Source organism: Myxine glutinosa, chromosome 14 (genome assembly GCF_964187855.1).
Source record: "Myxine glutinosa chromosome 14, kmMyxGlut1.1, whole genome shotgun sequence".
Taxonomy (NCBI): domain Eukaryota; kingdom Metazoa; phylum Chordata; class Myxini; order Myxiniformes; family Myxinidae; genus Myxine; species Myxine glutinosa.
The window spans coordinates 79,122,364-79,137,463 of record NC_136274.1 but is presented as its reverse complement, the minus strand read 5'-3'; the positions used below and the strand labels follow the sequence as shown (position 1 = coordinate 79,137,463).

At 44.3% G+C, this 15,100-nt stretch overlaps 1 protein-coding gene across 7 annotated transcripts in view; it reads left to right on the top strand.

The window, feature by feature from the left end:
- The window catches only part of LOC137439946 (autism susceptibility gene 2 protein homolog), a 537,082-nt gene extending 523,185 nt beyond the window's left edge, over positions 1-13,897 (top strand). For all 7 annotated transcript variants that reach the window (XM_068136223.2, XM_068136220.2, XM_068136222.2 and 4 more), the window contains one exon: positions 10,697-13,897. In XM_068136223.2, the coding sequence (XP_067992324.2) occupies positions 10,697-12,158 (1,462 nt within the window). In that variant the 3' untranslated portion in view covers positions 12,159-13,897. The remainder of the gene's footprint in view (positions 1-10,696) is intronic.
- Positions 13,898-15,100: the final 1,203 nt, after the last annotated feature.

The following is a 15,100-nucleotide window of genomic DNA, read 5'->3' as shown; positions in this document are numbered from 1 at the left end:
GACTTCATTCACTGCAAGCAGAGGATGGATCCATCGTTTCAAGGAGCGGTACTGTCTCAAAAATGTGAAGCTCTCAGGGGAGCATGCCTCTGCGGACCACGAGGCGGAAAAAGCGTTCCCTGCTCAACTTGCGAGGCTGATCGAAGAGAAGGGAAACCTCCTAGAGCAGGTGTTCAATGCTGACGAGACTGGCCTCTTCTGGAAAAAGATGCCCACGAGAACTTTCATCTTGAAGCGCGAGGAGACAGCAACGGGATCAAGGCTGCCAAGGACCGGGTATCTCTTCTCTGTGCAAACGCAAAAGGGGACCTCATGCTGAAACCCATGGTGTTGTACCACTCCGTGGGCCCGCGTGCTCTCAAGGGCAAGAACAATCAAACTCTGCCCGTGTTTTGGAGGGCCAACAGGAAAGCCTGGGTGACGGCAGCAATCTTCCTGGACTGGTTCCATAATTGTTTTGTCCCTCAGGTGGTACATGGTGGACAAAAACATTGCGTTCAAGGTTCTCTTGCTCCTGGACAACGCTCCTGGCCACCCCGCGAACCTGGACATGGCTCACACGAACTTCGAGGTGATCTTCCTGCCGCCCAACACCACCTCCCTCATCCAGCCACTCGACCAAGGTGTGATTTAAACGTTTAAAACGTATAACACCCGTTGCACCTTTCGCCGCATTTTGGATGCGATGGAGTTACCCAGGGCTCACCGTCGGGCAGTGTGGGAAGGATTTCAACATTACCCACTGCATCGGCACCATCAAGGAGTCGCTGAATGAGATGAGAGCCTCCACCATCAATGCATGCTGGCACAACCTGTGGCCACAGGCAGTCAGAAACTTTACTGGCTTTCCGGATAACACTGAGGAGAGGCATGTGATTGTCAGGTTGGCACGGCAGTTGAGAGGGGAAGGATTTGATGACATGCAGCCTGAGGAGTTGGAGTATCTCATTGTCTCACATGGCGACAACCTCACTGAGGAGGAGTTGGAGGCCATTATAATGGTTTCTGAGGAGGAGGATGTGGGCAGTGATGAGGAAGAGGTGTCGAGGTCTTACCTCACAGTCCAGTTCCTGGGTGAGTTGCTGCATGGCATGTGGGCGCTTGTCGACAGGTTGGAAGATGCTGACCCAGTCATGGAGAGGTACCTCAAGTTCAAGAGAGGCTTGGATGATTTGCTTCTCCCCTACAAAGAGCTGCATCGAAACCTGTGGCAATCTGCCAGGTTGCTCTCCATTACCCATTTCTTTCACCCTGCTCCCTCCATCTCAACCTCACCAGCATCCTCACCAACAAACTCAACTGCTGCCTCTCCTGCCTCTTCCTCAGTGCACGACGTTGCAGGACTATCATATGGGTCATCCTCAGAGTTCGAGGAATTCATTGGATTTTAATTCTTCACCATCATCATCATTTGAATGTTGCATGTGTTTGTAAAATTTAATTTTTTAATTTAAACGGTACATGATGGTGTTGTGTTTTTCTTACTTTCACGGTACGGTATGGTTAAGCACTTTTAATAAACTGTAAGTGTATTCCTTCAATAAATTGGAAATGGTACCTGGTGTTGTCGTTTTATTATTTATTTATAAGCATTTTTTGTGAAACTGTAATCATGTGCATTTGCGGTCGAAAACATTTTAAACTTTAAAAACTTTCCTCTATGAATCAGGAACCGCCGAGATCCTATAACGTATCCCCCTTTTCCCCATTGAAACAATGCCGTGGCATACATTCACGGGATTTTCATCGACCTTTGCAAAATTTCATCGCCCTTCGTGGATTTTGTCTCGCCATTTCCGGGACTTTCATTTACCTTCGCGGATTATCTTCGACACTCTTGGGATTTGCGTCACCATTTGCGGATTTTGCCTTGCCGTTCGCGGTTTGGTCCTCTCTATTCGTGGGTTATCGCGACCCGGGGACCTATCCCCCCTTTTTCCATTGAAACAATGCCCCGCACTATTTGTGGGTTTCGCTATTCGTGGATTTTTCAGGAACATATCCCCCGCGAATAGCGGGGTCCAACTGCGTGTGTGTGTGTGTGTGTGTGTGTGTGTGTGTGTGTGTGTGTGTGTGTGTGTGTGTGTGTGTCTGTGTGTGTGTGTGTGTGTGTGTGTGTGTGTGTGTGTGTGTGTGTGTATATATATATATATATACATTGAACATATATATATATATATAATTATATATATATATATATATATATATGTGGAGGTGTGGGAACGGTGCAGCATGCACTGAGTGCATGCTCAGTAGCATTGGCAGCAGGAAGATACAGGTGGCGACATGATCAGGTGCTGGCGGTGGTGGTGCAGATGGTGCAACAAGATGTGCTGAGATCGAGAGAGAGAAGAGTGGAGAAGGAGACTGATGGGGGAGAGGTGTGGTTTGTCAAAGAGGGCCAAGTGGAAAGAGGAGGAGGAGGTGGAAAGCAAGAGGGCTGTCAGATGCTTGTGATTGGCAGGTGGTGGCAGACCTAAAGCCACAATTGGTATTCCCAGAGGAGATCTGTGTGACAAGGTTGCGGCCTGACATTGTCATTTGGTCAAGTGCAACAAGACAGGTCATCTTAGGGGAGTTGTCGTTACCTTGGGAAGAGAACATGGAGGAGGTGCACGAGAGGAAGAGAGGAAAGTACAGTGAGCTGGAGGCAGAGTGCCGGGAGAAGGGTTGGCGCGTTTCGTGTCAGCCATTTGAGGTGGGGTGTAGAGGGTATATTGGCAATTCCTTTTTGCATTTCTTGCTAGGCTGGGAGTGTGTGGGACAGAAAGAAGGAGGATGTGTGACAAGGTGGCCCAGGTTGCCTTGAAAGGCTCATTTTGGATATGGAGGAAGTTTATGGAGACACGTCGAACGGTGTAGGTTGGTTGTGTGTGTGTGTGTGTGTTGTTGTTGTTTTTTTTGTTTTTTGTTTTTTTGTTACCATTATTAATTCTTATTTTGTGTATATGAGTGAGGGTGTGTGTTTTTGCATGAATTAATTTTTGCATGAGTGTGTGTTTTTGTGTGTTGAGTGTATGATGTAAGTGTAGGTGGTTGTTTGGTTGGTGTTCTGTATGTATGTGTGTATGGGTGTGTATGTGTGTGTGTGAATGATCTGGTGTGTTTTGTTGGTGAGTGGTGAAGGGTATAAAGGTGGGTGTTTGAGTGTTCCACCATGTTTGTTTGGTGCTGTGGATTCTGGATGTGGAGGTGGTGGTGGTGTTGTTGTTGTTGTTGTTGTTGTTGTTCGCACTGGCTGGGGGTGGGGGTATGTACGCATCCAGATGCGGTTGCTGCATGTGGATGTGTACGTCCCCCTGCTGGCCCACCTTAGCTGACCGTATCGAGGTTGAAGGGCCGAAACGGGATGATGCTGAGGACCTCGACTGAGGACCCGGTCAGTGCGGCACACTTGTGACCAGGTGTGTTTTGAACTTATATATATATATATATATATATATATATATCTATATATATATCTATATATATATCTATATATATATATATACAGACTTGGCATTTAATATGGAATATTTTTTTTGTGGGGCTGAACTTACTTTTCAAGATGACTTAGAACCAAAAGTTCATTGGAATTATGTTGAAATTATTCTAGATTTTGTTAATGTGACCTTTAAAAGAAACAAAAACCACATTTGACATTTCGAAGCAAATAAATTGATCCTTGAAAGTGATGTAAACTGATATCGAACTCAATTCACGGACAGTACTGTTAAACGTCTGTACGTTTTCCAGAAGTATCTCTATATTTTGCACATTAGCCAAAAAAAAATTCAACAAAAACAAAAGCTAAATTATGACTGGGATTACGGACAGTAAAATTACAGTTCAGTACTTCGTGTAACCCCCACGAGCATTCAGGAGAGCACGTACACGTCGAGGCATGCTGTTCACGAGATTTGCCAAGGTTTGGACAGGAATCGCTTGCCATGCAGTGACAATAGTCTGCTGCAATTCACGCACAGAGGTAGGCTGCTGGTCCAAGTTGTCGATTTGACGCGTTAATTCTGCCCACAAGTTCTCTATTGGATTCATATCCGGGGACATGGCAGGCCACTCCATATGCTCTACACCACGGTCAGCAAGAAAGTGTTGGATCATGGGAGCACGATGAGGCCGTGCATTGTCATCTTGGAAGACAAAGTTTCCTCGAAAGGCTGCACGAGCAAATGGAAGCAATGTTTCTTCCAGAATGACCCTGTACTTGAACTGGTTCAGGTTTCCATTCAGAACAACCAGGTCAGTTTTGCCCCCTGCATGAAAAGCAGCCCAAACGGTCACCCCACCACCTCCAGCTTGGACTCTTGGCACTATACAATCTTCGTTGTGGGCTTCATGCACTTCTCTGCGCACTCGGACGTGGCCATCTTGACGATAGACCAGAAATCTAGACTCGTCACTGAAGGTCACGTGATTCCAGTGTCCTGGCTGCCATTGACGGTGCTCTCTGGCCCACTGCAATCGGCGCTGGCTGTGTTGTCTGGTCAGGCGTGGCTTTCTTAGGGGACGCCTGGCACGATAGCCTGCTTGAACCAGTCATTGGTTGACTAGCCTTCTGGATACAGGCACATTTGTCAGTTGCTGCCACTCAGCCCTAAGCCGATTAGCTGACTTGGTACGGCCATTGCAGACCAACCTGTGCAGCTGGCGATCATCTCTCCTTGTGGTTCTGCGTGGACGTCCTGGCCTCGGTATTGGACTAGGGACACCCCTCTGAGCATTTCGTTTCAGGATCTTTGACACCTGACCTTGAGTGATGCCATACTGCCGAGCAATAGCACGCTGTTTCATGCCAGAATTTCGTAAAGCCACCACTCCATGACAAACAGCATTGTCAAGTTGACGGACCATCTCCAGAGGAAGCGGCAATAACTTTTGTAGACGTGCAGCAGTTGTTTTCCACTAATACAGAACGCAACAACCCTTATATACCCGATTGTGAAGCCAATCGTCAAATGTACCTGTCCTTACATTTTGTCATGCCACCTGTGATATAATCCTGTTATTGACTTCTTGCTGCGAAAGACAATCAGTGACATGGTTCTTTCAACAAAGACATCACCGAAGGGTAAAAGAAACACCAGATTGATATACTGAGTTCAGAAAGTAAACCCAAGTCAAGAAAAAAAAAATATTCCATATTAAATGCCAAGTCTGTATATATATATATACACATGGCTACAATGCTGGGTACACTTAGTGTTACATCAGAGTGGAAAAATAAAGTTTCAGGAAACAGTAAGTATACTGTATTATCTTGTTCTGTATATATTGGAGTATCTAAGTTTGAAACATCAGACCTGATACATGCTTCGTTTTCACCACAATGGTGATGGAAGACACCTCACTCAAAACAGGCTTGAATGGACATGTGCATAACTCTGTGTCCTGTAGTCATAATTTAGACCATTTCTATTTGGTTCAAAATTTATGTAATTGGTTCACGAGTTATCAAACAGAGTGTCCACTATATTCGTCATGGGTGTGTGTCTGTCTGTCCGCAGCATAACTACCCGATGATATCATCCGATCTTGATGAAACTTGGGTGGGAGGTTGATATCATGATCTAGTTGTGTCCTGCCTAGAGTGGGCCTATTGCGCCCATTGTGGGCGGAGCGACGCCCGAAAAAATGTCTTTTTAGGGGGTAATCGAGTTCAAGCTACATCTTCTCCGAGGGAGTTGGTGGAATCTGACAGGGGTTTCGGTATTTGGTTAGGCCAATGTCATGTGTCTAGCCCCACGGAGCTCGATTTTTCATTTTCGCCCCAAGGTCAAGGTCACAAGGTCACGAAATTTAGAAAAGTCGATTTTTCATGGTTGTATAACATTGTTCGCTTCCTGATAGGGTGAAATGTCGTACATGATCTTATATTATCACATACATCATGAAATACAAGTTTTCCAACAAATTTCAGAATCTTCGACCTTTGACCTTTGAAGGTCACAAAGGTCAAATTTTCAAAGTTGTCTGACTCGAACCGAATTTTCGGTATTGCGTAGCTAACTAACCTCATAACTGATTATACATTATTTTCTATCTCATTTCAAGGTCAGTAACCTTCGTTTTGACATTTCCAGGCCAGCACCACACACAATTACGTACAGCTGGCTCTTAAAGGCCTGCGCACGCAGCGCATTGGGGCCCTTTGTAAATAGGCATGTACACCGCATGTCGGGGGCCGACACCTGCCACGTGGGCCCCCGACCACCCAGTCCGGGCCTGTTTCTGTTATCGTCCGTCCTTTGTCATTGAATACCGCTCGCTCGTGAACCATGGTCGTCTCCTGACTTGTTATGTAATTATCAATGTAATCTCAAAATTGTTCTCTACCAATATTCGATACAAAACAACTTCTGAGAAAATTGTGCATTTAAAATACTATGAAGAGTAAAAATATAATGGACACCGTTATGCACACATCCGTCATGTCCACCACATACCACATAACATGTTAATTTTGCTTGAAATAGAAAATCACCTTCCTAATTGCACCTATTATGATAATATAACTAAGAAATAACATGCACTGATACCGTTTATCCACTAAAACAAAAAACAAAAAATATTTTCATTTTTATTTCCTCATATATCCAAAATGGAGTCTTGGTCGTGTGCATAACATGGACACCAAATTAAATGGAAACATTGCAAAATTTTTGAAACTATCTTTTCTTTTCCAAGCAAAGCAAGTAAAAGGATAAAATCAGTTTCAGCGCTGTGCTTTTACACAATGTATGATCGTTTTTAAGGCCATTTTCCCCCGCTAGAGCGGGGGTTAGCTTTGCGGGGCCCATGACAATCATGGTTCCCTGTTTGAGGCAATGTTTTTATGGCCGGATGCCCTTCCTGATGCCAACCCTTAGTCACCTCTTACGATGCGCAGGGATATGGTGTACCTATTCTAAATCGGGGTACACACCGGGATCATTCATCCCAGCAAGCTGGTACTCAATTTGCCAACCTCAGAAGGATGACAGTCTGAATCAACCCCCCTGGCGTTATTTCAGCGATCGACCGGGATTCGAACCCCCCTGGCATCACACACACTCACAGAAATGAAGGTTTGGGACTTACATAACATTCCCATGCATTGTAGCACGTTTATTCCATCCCAATATGTATTTTTAAAAATCTGGGAAAGACATGTCATTGATTTGAACTCTAATCACGACTAAGACTGGACAATCATTATTTCATTTCAGCATTTTGCTCGTTATTTCATACTTTTTTTTTCGATAAATGCAATTTTCGAGCATCATAATGGATGGCGGACACGAAAAGTCATTGTGGCAGCGTTATGCCACGAATTTCTTAGTTGGTGTTGGCGTTATGCACGGAATAAAAACACAGTTTCATCGTAAAAGGCAATCTCATAGCAAATTTAACCTTATTTATGATAGCCTAATATCATAGACAGAAAAATTATGTGCCAGACTACAAAATACATTAATTTGAGCAGCTTAAACGACCATCTCCAATTTCAATTTCCACGGGGAAGTGGCTTTTACCACGATATTTTGAGAAGAAAGCAACCAAACATTTTGACATGTTCTTCCTCCCCCAAAATTGTAGACTCATCAGAATGTTATACGAATTGAAAAATGAAAGAAGAGTCATATTTCCTACCTCATAATATCTGGTTTGGTGATGAAAAGTGGTAATATCGGCAGGACTAGAGCACGAAATGGTGCCATTGAGAGTGCACTTTGCATGCTGGATTCGTGCATAACGCAGCACCGGAGGACACGGACACGAAAACAAGTTCTAACGTCATCCGTAAACGAGTGGTCGTCTGCCAGGGAGTGACTGCTTTGCTACCACAACAAACAGGGCCCGCATTACACATAATCAAGTTTCGAGCGATGCGGGTTTCTTTTCACTTTTGCTGGGATGTGATTCATGCATAACGGGGCGGACACGAAAAAAATACGACAAGATCATCACGAAAAAAAAATAACTTTCTGATTGATCGATTAAATAAGCATCAAGGGCATTCTTCTTAAGGTATTTCTTAACCTACACATCTAGTCATTTCCTTCGTGATTTGAAACTGAAACTGATATCACAATTATTGTGAATTTGGTGGACACCAAGCGTTATGCACGGATCACTTATTTTTCCACGCGTTGCACATTTCAAGGAATTTTAGAAAATGTAAAAAACAACACCAGGAGACATACATTCCATTTAATTACAATTTTAATCATCAATGCATATTTTTATTTAAAGACAATTAAATAAAAATTGACAAAGTGAGAATGTAACATTTTTTTTCGAAAATATGCCATTTTTGTCTTGTTTACTCAAGCATCGCAAATCTAAGTGCATGATATAATGTGAATATCAGGTTTTTGCAGGTCCTCAAGACTATTTGCTACAACATAAAACCAAAGGTGTATTTTCATTCAGTCCATTTTTTTAAATTGAGGGCATTTATCTCATCTGTTTAAAAGTGTACCCAGTATTGTAGCCATGCACATTCAGATTTCCCTTCACTGGAACTAAGGGGCCTAGCCCGAATGAATGAATTTTGTATGGTGTGTGTGTGTGTGTGTGTGTGTGTGTGTGTGTGTGTGTGTGTGTGTGTGTGTGTGTGTGTGTGTGTGTGTGTTTTTTTTTTTGTTTGTTTTTTTTTTACCTCTGAACGTTATTAAGCTGCCTGGAACGTTCCTTATTCAAAATAATCTGCACGAGGGCCTTTCCAGCTTCCAGGATATTCATAGCTTCTAATTTATCATCGAAAATCCGATGGGGGGAGGTGCCCCCCTCCCCCTCCGCCGGATCCGGCAGTGCTGACATGTAACTTCCTTAAACTACAACAGGGTTTTGTTTGACCCTTCAGTTATTAATAAATTTCAGTTATTAATAAGTAGACAGTTCATCAGGAAAAATTGTTTTGACATCATTCGTAACTCATCTAATTGTGGCATTATTGGTAGCGGTGAATACTTTTGCAGACAACTGTATAAATTACTTGTCTTATACATGAGCATTTTGGTAGCAAAGGTCATACGATATACGTTCCTTCATTCCAAATTCACAACATGTACTTCAATCCGCTTCAAAACAAAACTCGAGGCAGCTTTAATTACCACTTTATTTGGTTTCTGATCTTTTTCCTCAGATACTCTTCATTTTCTTCTTCCAGCCTATTTCAGTGCACTGCAGGACAAGGCCTCCCTTAAGTCTTGTTGAGGGGGTGTTTGGAATTCTCAACGCACCCCACTTTGACAAGTGTCGGGTGGTGTGCAAGTCAAGGAAGCAATTTGTAATTTGTCCTGAGTGCTAGCGATAGCTCACCTACTCCATCAAATGACAGAGTGGTATATTTAGTATCCACCTTCCAATGCTAACATACAGGACCACCCAGCATTACACCCTTCCGAGGGATGGCACACTCGTTGATGTACCACACTGCCTGCAAAGTACTAATCCAACAGTTTTATTGTCAGGTCAAGAATCCAACCCAGACGCAACATCTCGTATCTCTGCGCCTGTCCTGTCCAACGTATATTTATAATAGTTATGTATAAATGTTTGGGAATACAAAATAGAAAAAGTAACGATACTTCAAGAAACTGTAACTACAGCTATGACAGGTATGGAAGCGCTTGCGGAAATGACGCACAGGCACCAGGAGCGTCCGCCAATTTCATTTCTGATGTTTCTGAACATAATCCATCGAATAATGGAGTTTACTGATTAAATTCGACCATATTCATTTGAGGTGGGATACAGTCAAGCGAAATTACAGTGTAAACACCATACCAAGTTGTAAGGAAAGCTTGTGGTCGTTACGCATTGCTAAGTGAAGACGAGGAAGAATTGGTGTACTACTAATGCAGACATTATCACAATTCTAACGACCAAGAAATGTATGTGCTGCCATTAATATTTTCAAGAAACTTTTTGCCTTAACTCGTCATTCACACAGCCAACCCCCTGACATTCCAGCAACGTATAAGCTTCGTACTGGCGGAGGAATGTCACGTTCTCACAAAGTCTTTCTCATGCCAACATCAAAGAGCTAGACATGTCCGTGTGCAATACAACCAGCGCCAAACTTTTAAATATAAGTCAGTATTCCATAAAAGGCTTCCATTTTCATGAATAACTTTTGCGGGTATGCACAGCATTCATTTAGAAGACAGGGGGGTGTGGGATGAGGAAATAAGAATTCAAACGTGGTAATAATTCAATATATGGTTTGTTTGCTACAAAAATGAATGAATGAATGAATGATCGTTTTAAGGCCATTTTCCCCGCTAGAGCAGGGGTTAGCCTTGCGGGCCCCATGACAATCATGGTTCCCTGTTTGAGGTTTGTTAGCTACTAAGTTACCTGTTTGAGGTTATATGGTTTGAGGTTTGTTAGATGCTATATAATCTTTTGAACACTGATATATGGCTCATAGTATCTGAGCTTGTACAGAAATCATATGCAGGACAAAAACATGTGATATATGGGATTCAAACTATACCAATGTGGGATTAAGATAGAAGGGAATGCTATTTAACAGGCTCACCTTTCCTTAACACATTTAATTTCACTGCAAAACTTTTTTTAAGACAAAATATTTTTTTATAGGGCAACAAACTACATACTATCTACCCTTAATTCATTTCCACACCACAACTGCCATTAATTGGCTGCAATGCTGCTTTACTTACATCTCTGTTTGTCATCCATTTAGGGAGAGTGGATCTTGGGTGCCGAGCCGACAATCTCCAGCTGTTCCATCTGTCAATGTCTCAGCGTCCCTTCCTGCTGCTGATATTGCACGATCCTCTGAAGAAATAGACAGGGCCTGGGCAACAACTGACGCATCCCGTCAAACAACAGAGCAAGCTGACAGGCTGTGTTCAGTGACTGAGCATGGAGAGAAGGAACGTGAGCGTAACAGAGACGGATGCCCTGTGCTGGAAAGCAGGAAGGAGGTTGGCAGTAGTGAAACCAGGCCAAAGGAAGAAGCATTATCCCCGCGTGATTGTAGGCCACGTGAAACCTCCATAGGCTCCCATCATGCCGATGTGAAAGCCAAGGAAACCCAGGCCTGTACTCTGGCTGCAATGGCAGCACCAGACAAGAAAGCTGGAGAAGAAGCGGGTAATGGTCATGCAATGCGTTGTTTGTCACCATTTTGCCGCCCTTCATCAATGGAACCAGAGCCATCAAGGCCAGGTAGTGCAAGCCGAGGTCGTGACTGGGAGCGACGCGAACGTAGCGACATGCACCGGGTTAAGGAGGAGCGCAAAGATGATGTTGAGCATTCAGCACCTGCTCCACCGCTGACTACCCTCAATGGCCCATGTGCTGTGCTACCAGCTTTACGGGCAGTTGAACCCTTTCAGCTGCCATCATTGCCACCCCAATCACACCCACTGCCTCCAAGTGCTGGTTCAAATTTGGCATTGTTAGATCGCGCACGGTTGCTCTCTTCTTCACCTTATTTGACCATGAACTCGCTAATGCCTACACGGGACCCAAGATTTCAGCCTCCACCTCCGCCAACATGGGCTGATGCGAGTGCCTTCCGAGATCCGTACAGAGCTGCAGCAGCAGCGGCGGCGGCAGGCCTAGATCTGTCCCGCCTCGGCTCAGATTTCCCTGGTCTTGGTGGCTGTCCACGATTCAGTATGACGGCCCCACACTCAGCAGCAGCTGCCGCTTTTTACGATGGCGGTATACGTGACCGTGAACCCCATGACTATAACCTTTTGGAAGCACGCCGTGACAGTGAGCGAGCCACGGTCTTGGAGGAGCGTGAAAGACTCATTCGTGAAGAGCTTGATCGGGCTCGGCTGATGCCAAGCCTTCGTCCGTCACTCGCTTCAATTGAGCCACATTTACCAGGTCACTACCAACAGCACCAGGGATATCTTTCTCCTCTTGGTGGTTTGCACTACCACCCACGTATCGCACTCCCAACTAGTGGCCTGCAAAATGGATTTCTTGGCAATAAGGGGCCACCACAGCTTGGCCCCGTTTCGGGCTTGCCTCCCAGCAGTCTAGTCTCGGCAATGACCGGACCCCCGCCACTCATCCCAACTGGAATTTCTCGGCCTATCTCGCCGCGGCAAACTACACCACTGGGCTCGATGGCTGACCCACGAGAGCGCTCACCTTCACGGAAGGAGGTTGTTGAAGCTCGATGAGGGCTCTGTCTCAGCATCTGCCAAGGTGCTTCGTGGGAGATGTTTTGCACTTTGCAGTTCAGAAAAGGCTTTGTGCCGAAGCTCTGACATTGTGCAGCACAGTAGTGATAAGGCAGATTATGCGCTTTGTACAGAATTGATGTTTGTTGTCTTTTTGGTGGTCACCGCATCTGTGCCCAATCAGGTAATGCTTTTGAGAGAGAAAGGTTTGGTAACCTTGTCTTGGACCTATAATTCAAGATCATTTTCAGCGAATCGGCGCAATAAAGGGAGTTGCGTTTCAGGCACAACCACAGACTCTTCACTTTTATTTAAAGTAGCCTACACATGGGCCTTTTTGCATAAGTTACCAAAAAAGCCCCGAGATGCGTTTTCAAACTCGACGTGTACATTTGTACAGCGAAAAAGGCATTGAGACATTTAAAGATGGCGTCATTACCAGGCGATTGTGGTTTGGCGAGCTTGGCACTTGGTGGAAGTTGGAAAAAGCAGCCAATTTTCAGATGAAACCCACTTTAGATGACGACGAAAGCTTAATAAATAAAACCCTCTATACACAACGTGGGGGCTCACCCAGCTCTGTGACCTCAGCTGGCGCGAAGAGACACAGAACTCATCTTTTAGGTTTTGAGTTGTTTCAAGGCTTTTTAGTACCTGTGTTTCTATGCATTTTAACGAAGTTATGAGGAAACATTGAGGTGCTGACGTCACCTTTTTGTTTTACTATTTTGCAGATTAAATTATTGCTGTACCACCAACAATCTGTAAATACGTTGTGTTGCTAATGCAATGAGGTCTTTCTCAGGCTCCAGTGTTAAATGGTTGTCAGCCTCGACGTGCTCTCAAACTGAGGACCGATATCTTGCAGCTGCTTTCCTGGGATCCCCTTCCCATTTCCCGACTCGTTTTTTCATGAGCACAGCTACACTATGAAAACGGCTCTCCGTCTCGGCCTTGTCTCACAGACATACGGCTCGTGCAGCAGCAGGTATGGCGACCTCTGCTGTGTCGACATGCCTTGAGCTCGGACAGGACCGCTTTGCGTCACGCCATTTTTCATCCACTCATACAAACCGTCCTCTCTACTCTTGAAGATCGACAGATGATGCTTTGCCATATTATTCGCAATGATGTAATTTTTATTTCTTCTTACTTTTCTTTTCATAAGGAACATCATTAATTTCAGTTGTGACATGGTGATGAATGAACTGTGGGCCCTGCTTTGAAAGCAGCTTCCAGTATCTCCCTGCTGCTTTTTTTATGACCCCAAGGAAAATGGGGAAAAGGCAAATTACCTAAATCAGTAGCACTAGTGGGGTCAGTTGATCTATAACTTGTACGTAAAAAATTTGTCTTTTATTTATGGCAAGTATTTCTTAAATCCTTTGAGGATGCTCTGTAAACATGCGTTTCTACAGAAGGAAAATGAATGGACACCCCCATCTCCCTCCTTCCCACTCCCTTTTCCTTCAACATGTCTGTGTTCCTTGCGTCCCTCCTATCCCTGCTCCTGTGTTCCATTTTATATTATATCACCCCGTTCCCAGACACACTGTGCTGTGTAAGTAATTACCCTCATCAGATTTCTCCATTTCTGGAAAGAGACACTATCTTCTGGAAATACTGAGATAAATACAAGTTTTGAAAAAAAAAAAACGTCTTTTTCTTCACTGTTTATTCACGTGAGTGATTTACTCTTTTATGTCTAACTTTACAAAATAAAAGCCAATGTAAAATCACCATATTCCAAACTGCAGACATCAGCAGGTGTAACTTAAGTATAATCTTTTGGCTTGATATGCCAACTTTAAATTCACACTCCAAAAATAACTTTTTCGGAGTAAATTGGTTACAAAGTGTGTCGGGAAGATTTTTCATACGAAATCTCAACTCGTGAAGGAGCGAGATGTCAGGTTATGAGGGAATCAATGGCAAACGGGAGAGTGGGAAAACATGTGGATGCGACAAATAAGGGGATGAGCACGAGGGAGAAAAGAGAAGGAAGGAAATATCGGAACCAACAAGTAAGAAGAGTGAGATGGGGTGCACTGGTACAACACAACAACAACATGCATTTTAAAGGCCATTTTCCCTGCTAGAGCGGGGGTTAGCCTTGCGGTCCCCATGACAATCTTCTCCATTTTGCCCTATTTTCTGCATCTCTCCTTGTTAACCCCCTTGCCCGCATTTCTTCTTCCACCATCTTTAGCCAAGTCTTTCTCGGTCTTCCCCGTCTTCTACTTCCTTCTACATTCATTTCCATCACTCTTCTCAACCAGTCACTTTCATCCTTCCTCAACACATGACCAAACCATCTCAACCTGTTCCTCTTCACAGCATCAATCACAGGCTCTATTCCCATCATCTTTCGCAATTCATCATTTGTCTTCCTCTCTTTCAACGATACTCCGCACATCCGTCGAACCATTCGCATTTCCACCCTTTCCAGCCTTCGTTGCTGCTCTACGTTTATTACCCATGTCTCGCTCCCATAAATCATAACACTTCTCACACATGCAGCATACACCTTTCCCTTCAGCTTCAACGACACTCCCCTCATCATCAGCATGCCACTCAATTCCCGAAACTTCTTCCATGCACATCTCACTCGAGCAACCGTTGCCGAGTCTGATCCACCTTCTCCATTCAGCACTGGTAACTTGAAGATAATGAGATAGGGGTGCACTGGTAACTTGAAGATAATGAGATGGGGGTGCACTGGTAACTTGAATATAATGACATGGGGTGCACTAGTAAGTTGAAGATAATGACATGGGGATGCACTGGTAACTTGAAGATAATGAGATGGGGTGCACTGGTAACTTGAAGATAATGAGATGGGGGTGCACTGGTAACTTGAAGATAATGAGATGGGGTGCACTGGTAACTTGAAGATAATGAGATGGGGGTGCACTGGTAACTTGAAGATAATGAGATGGGGT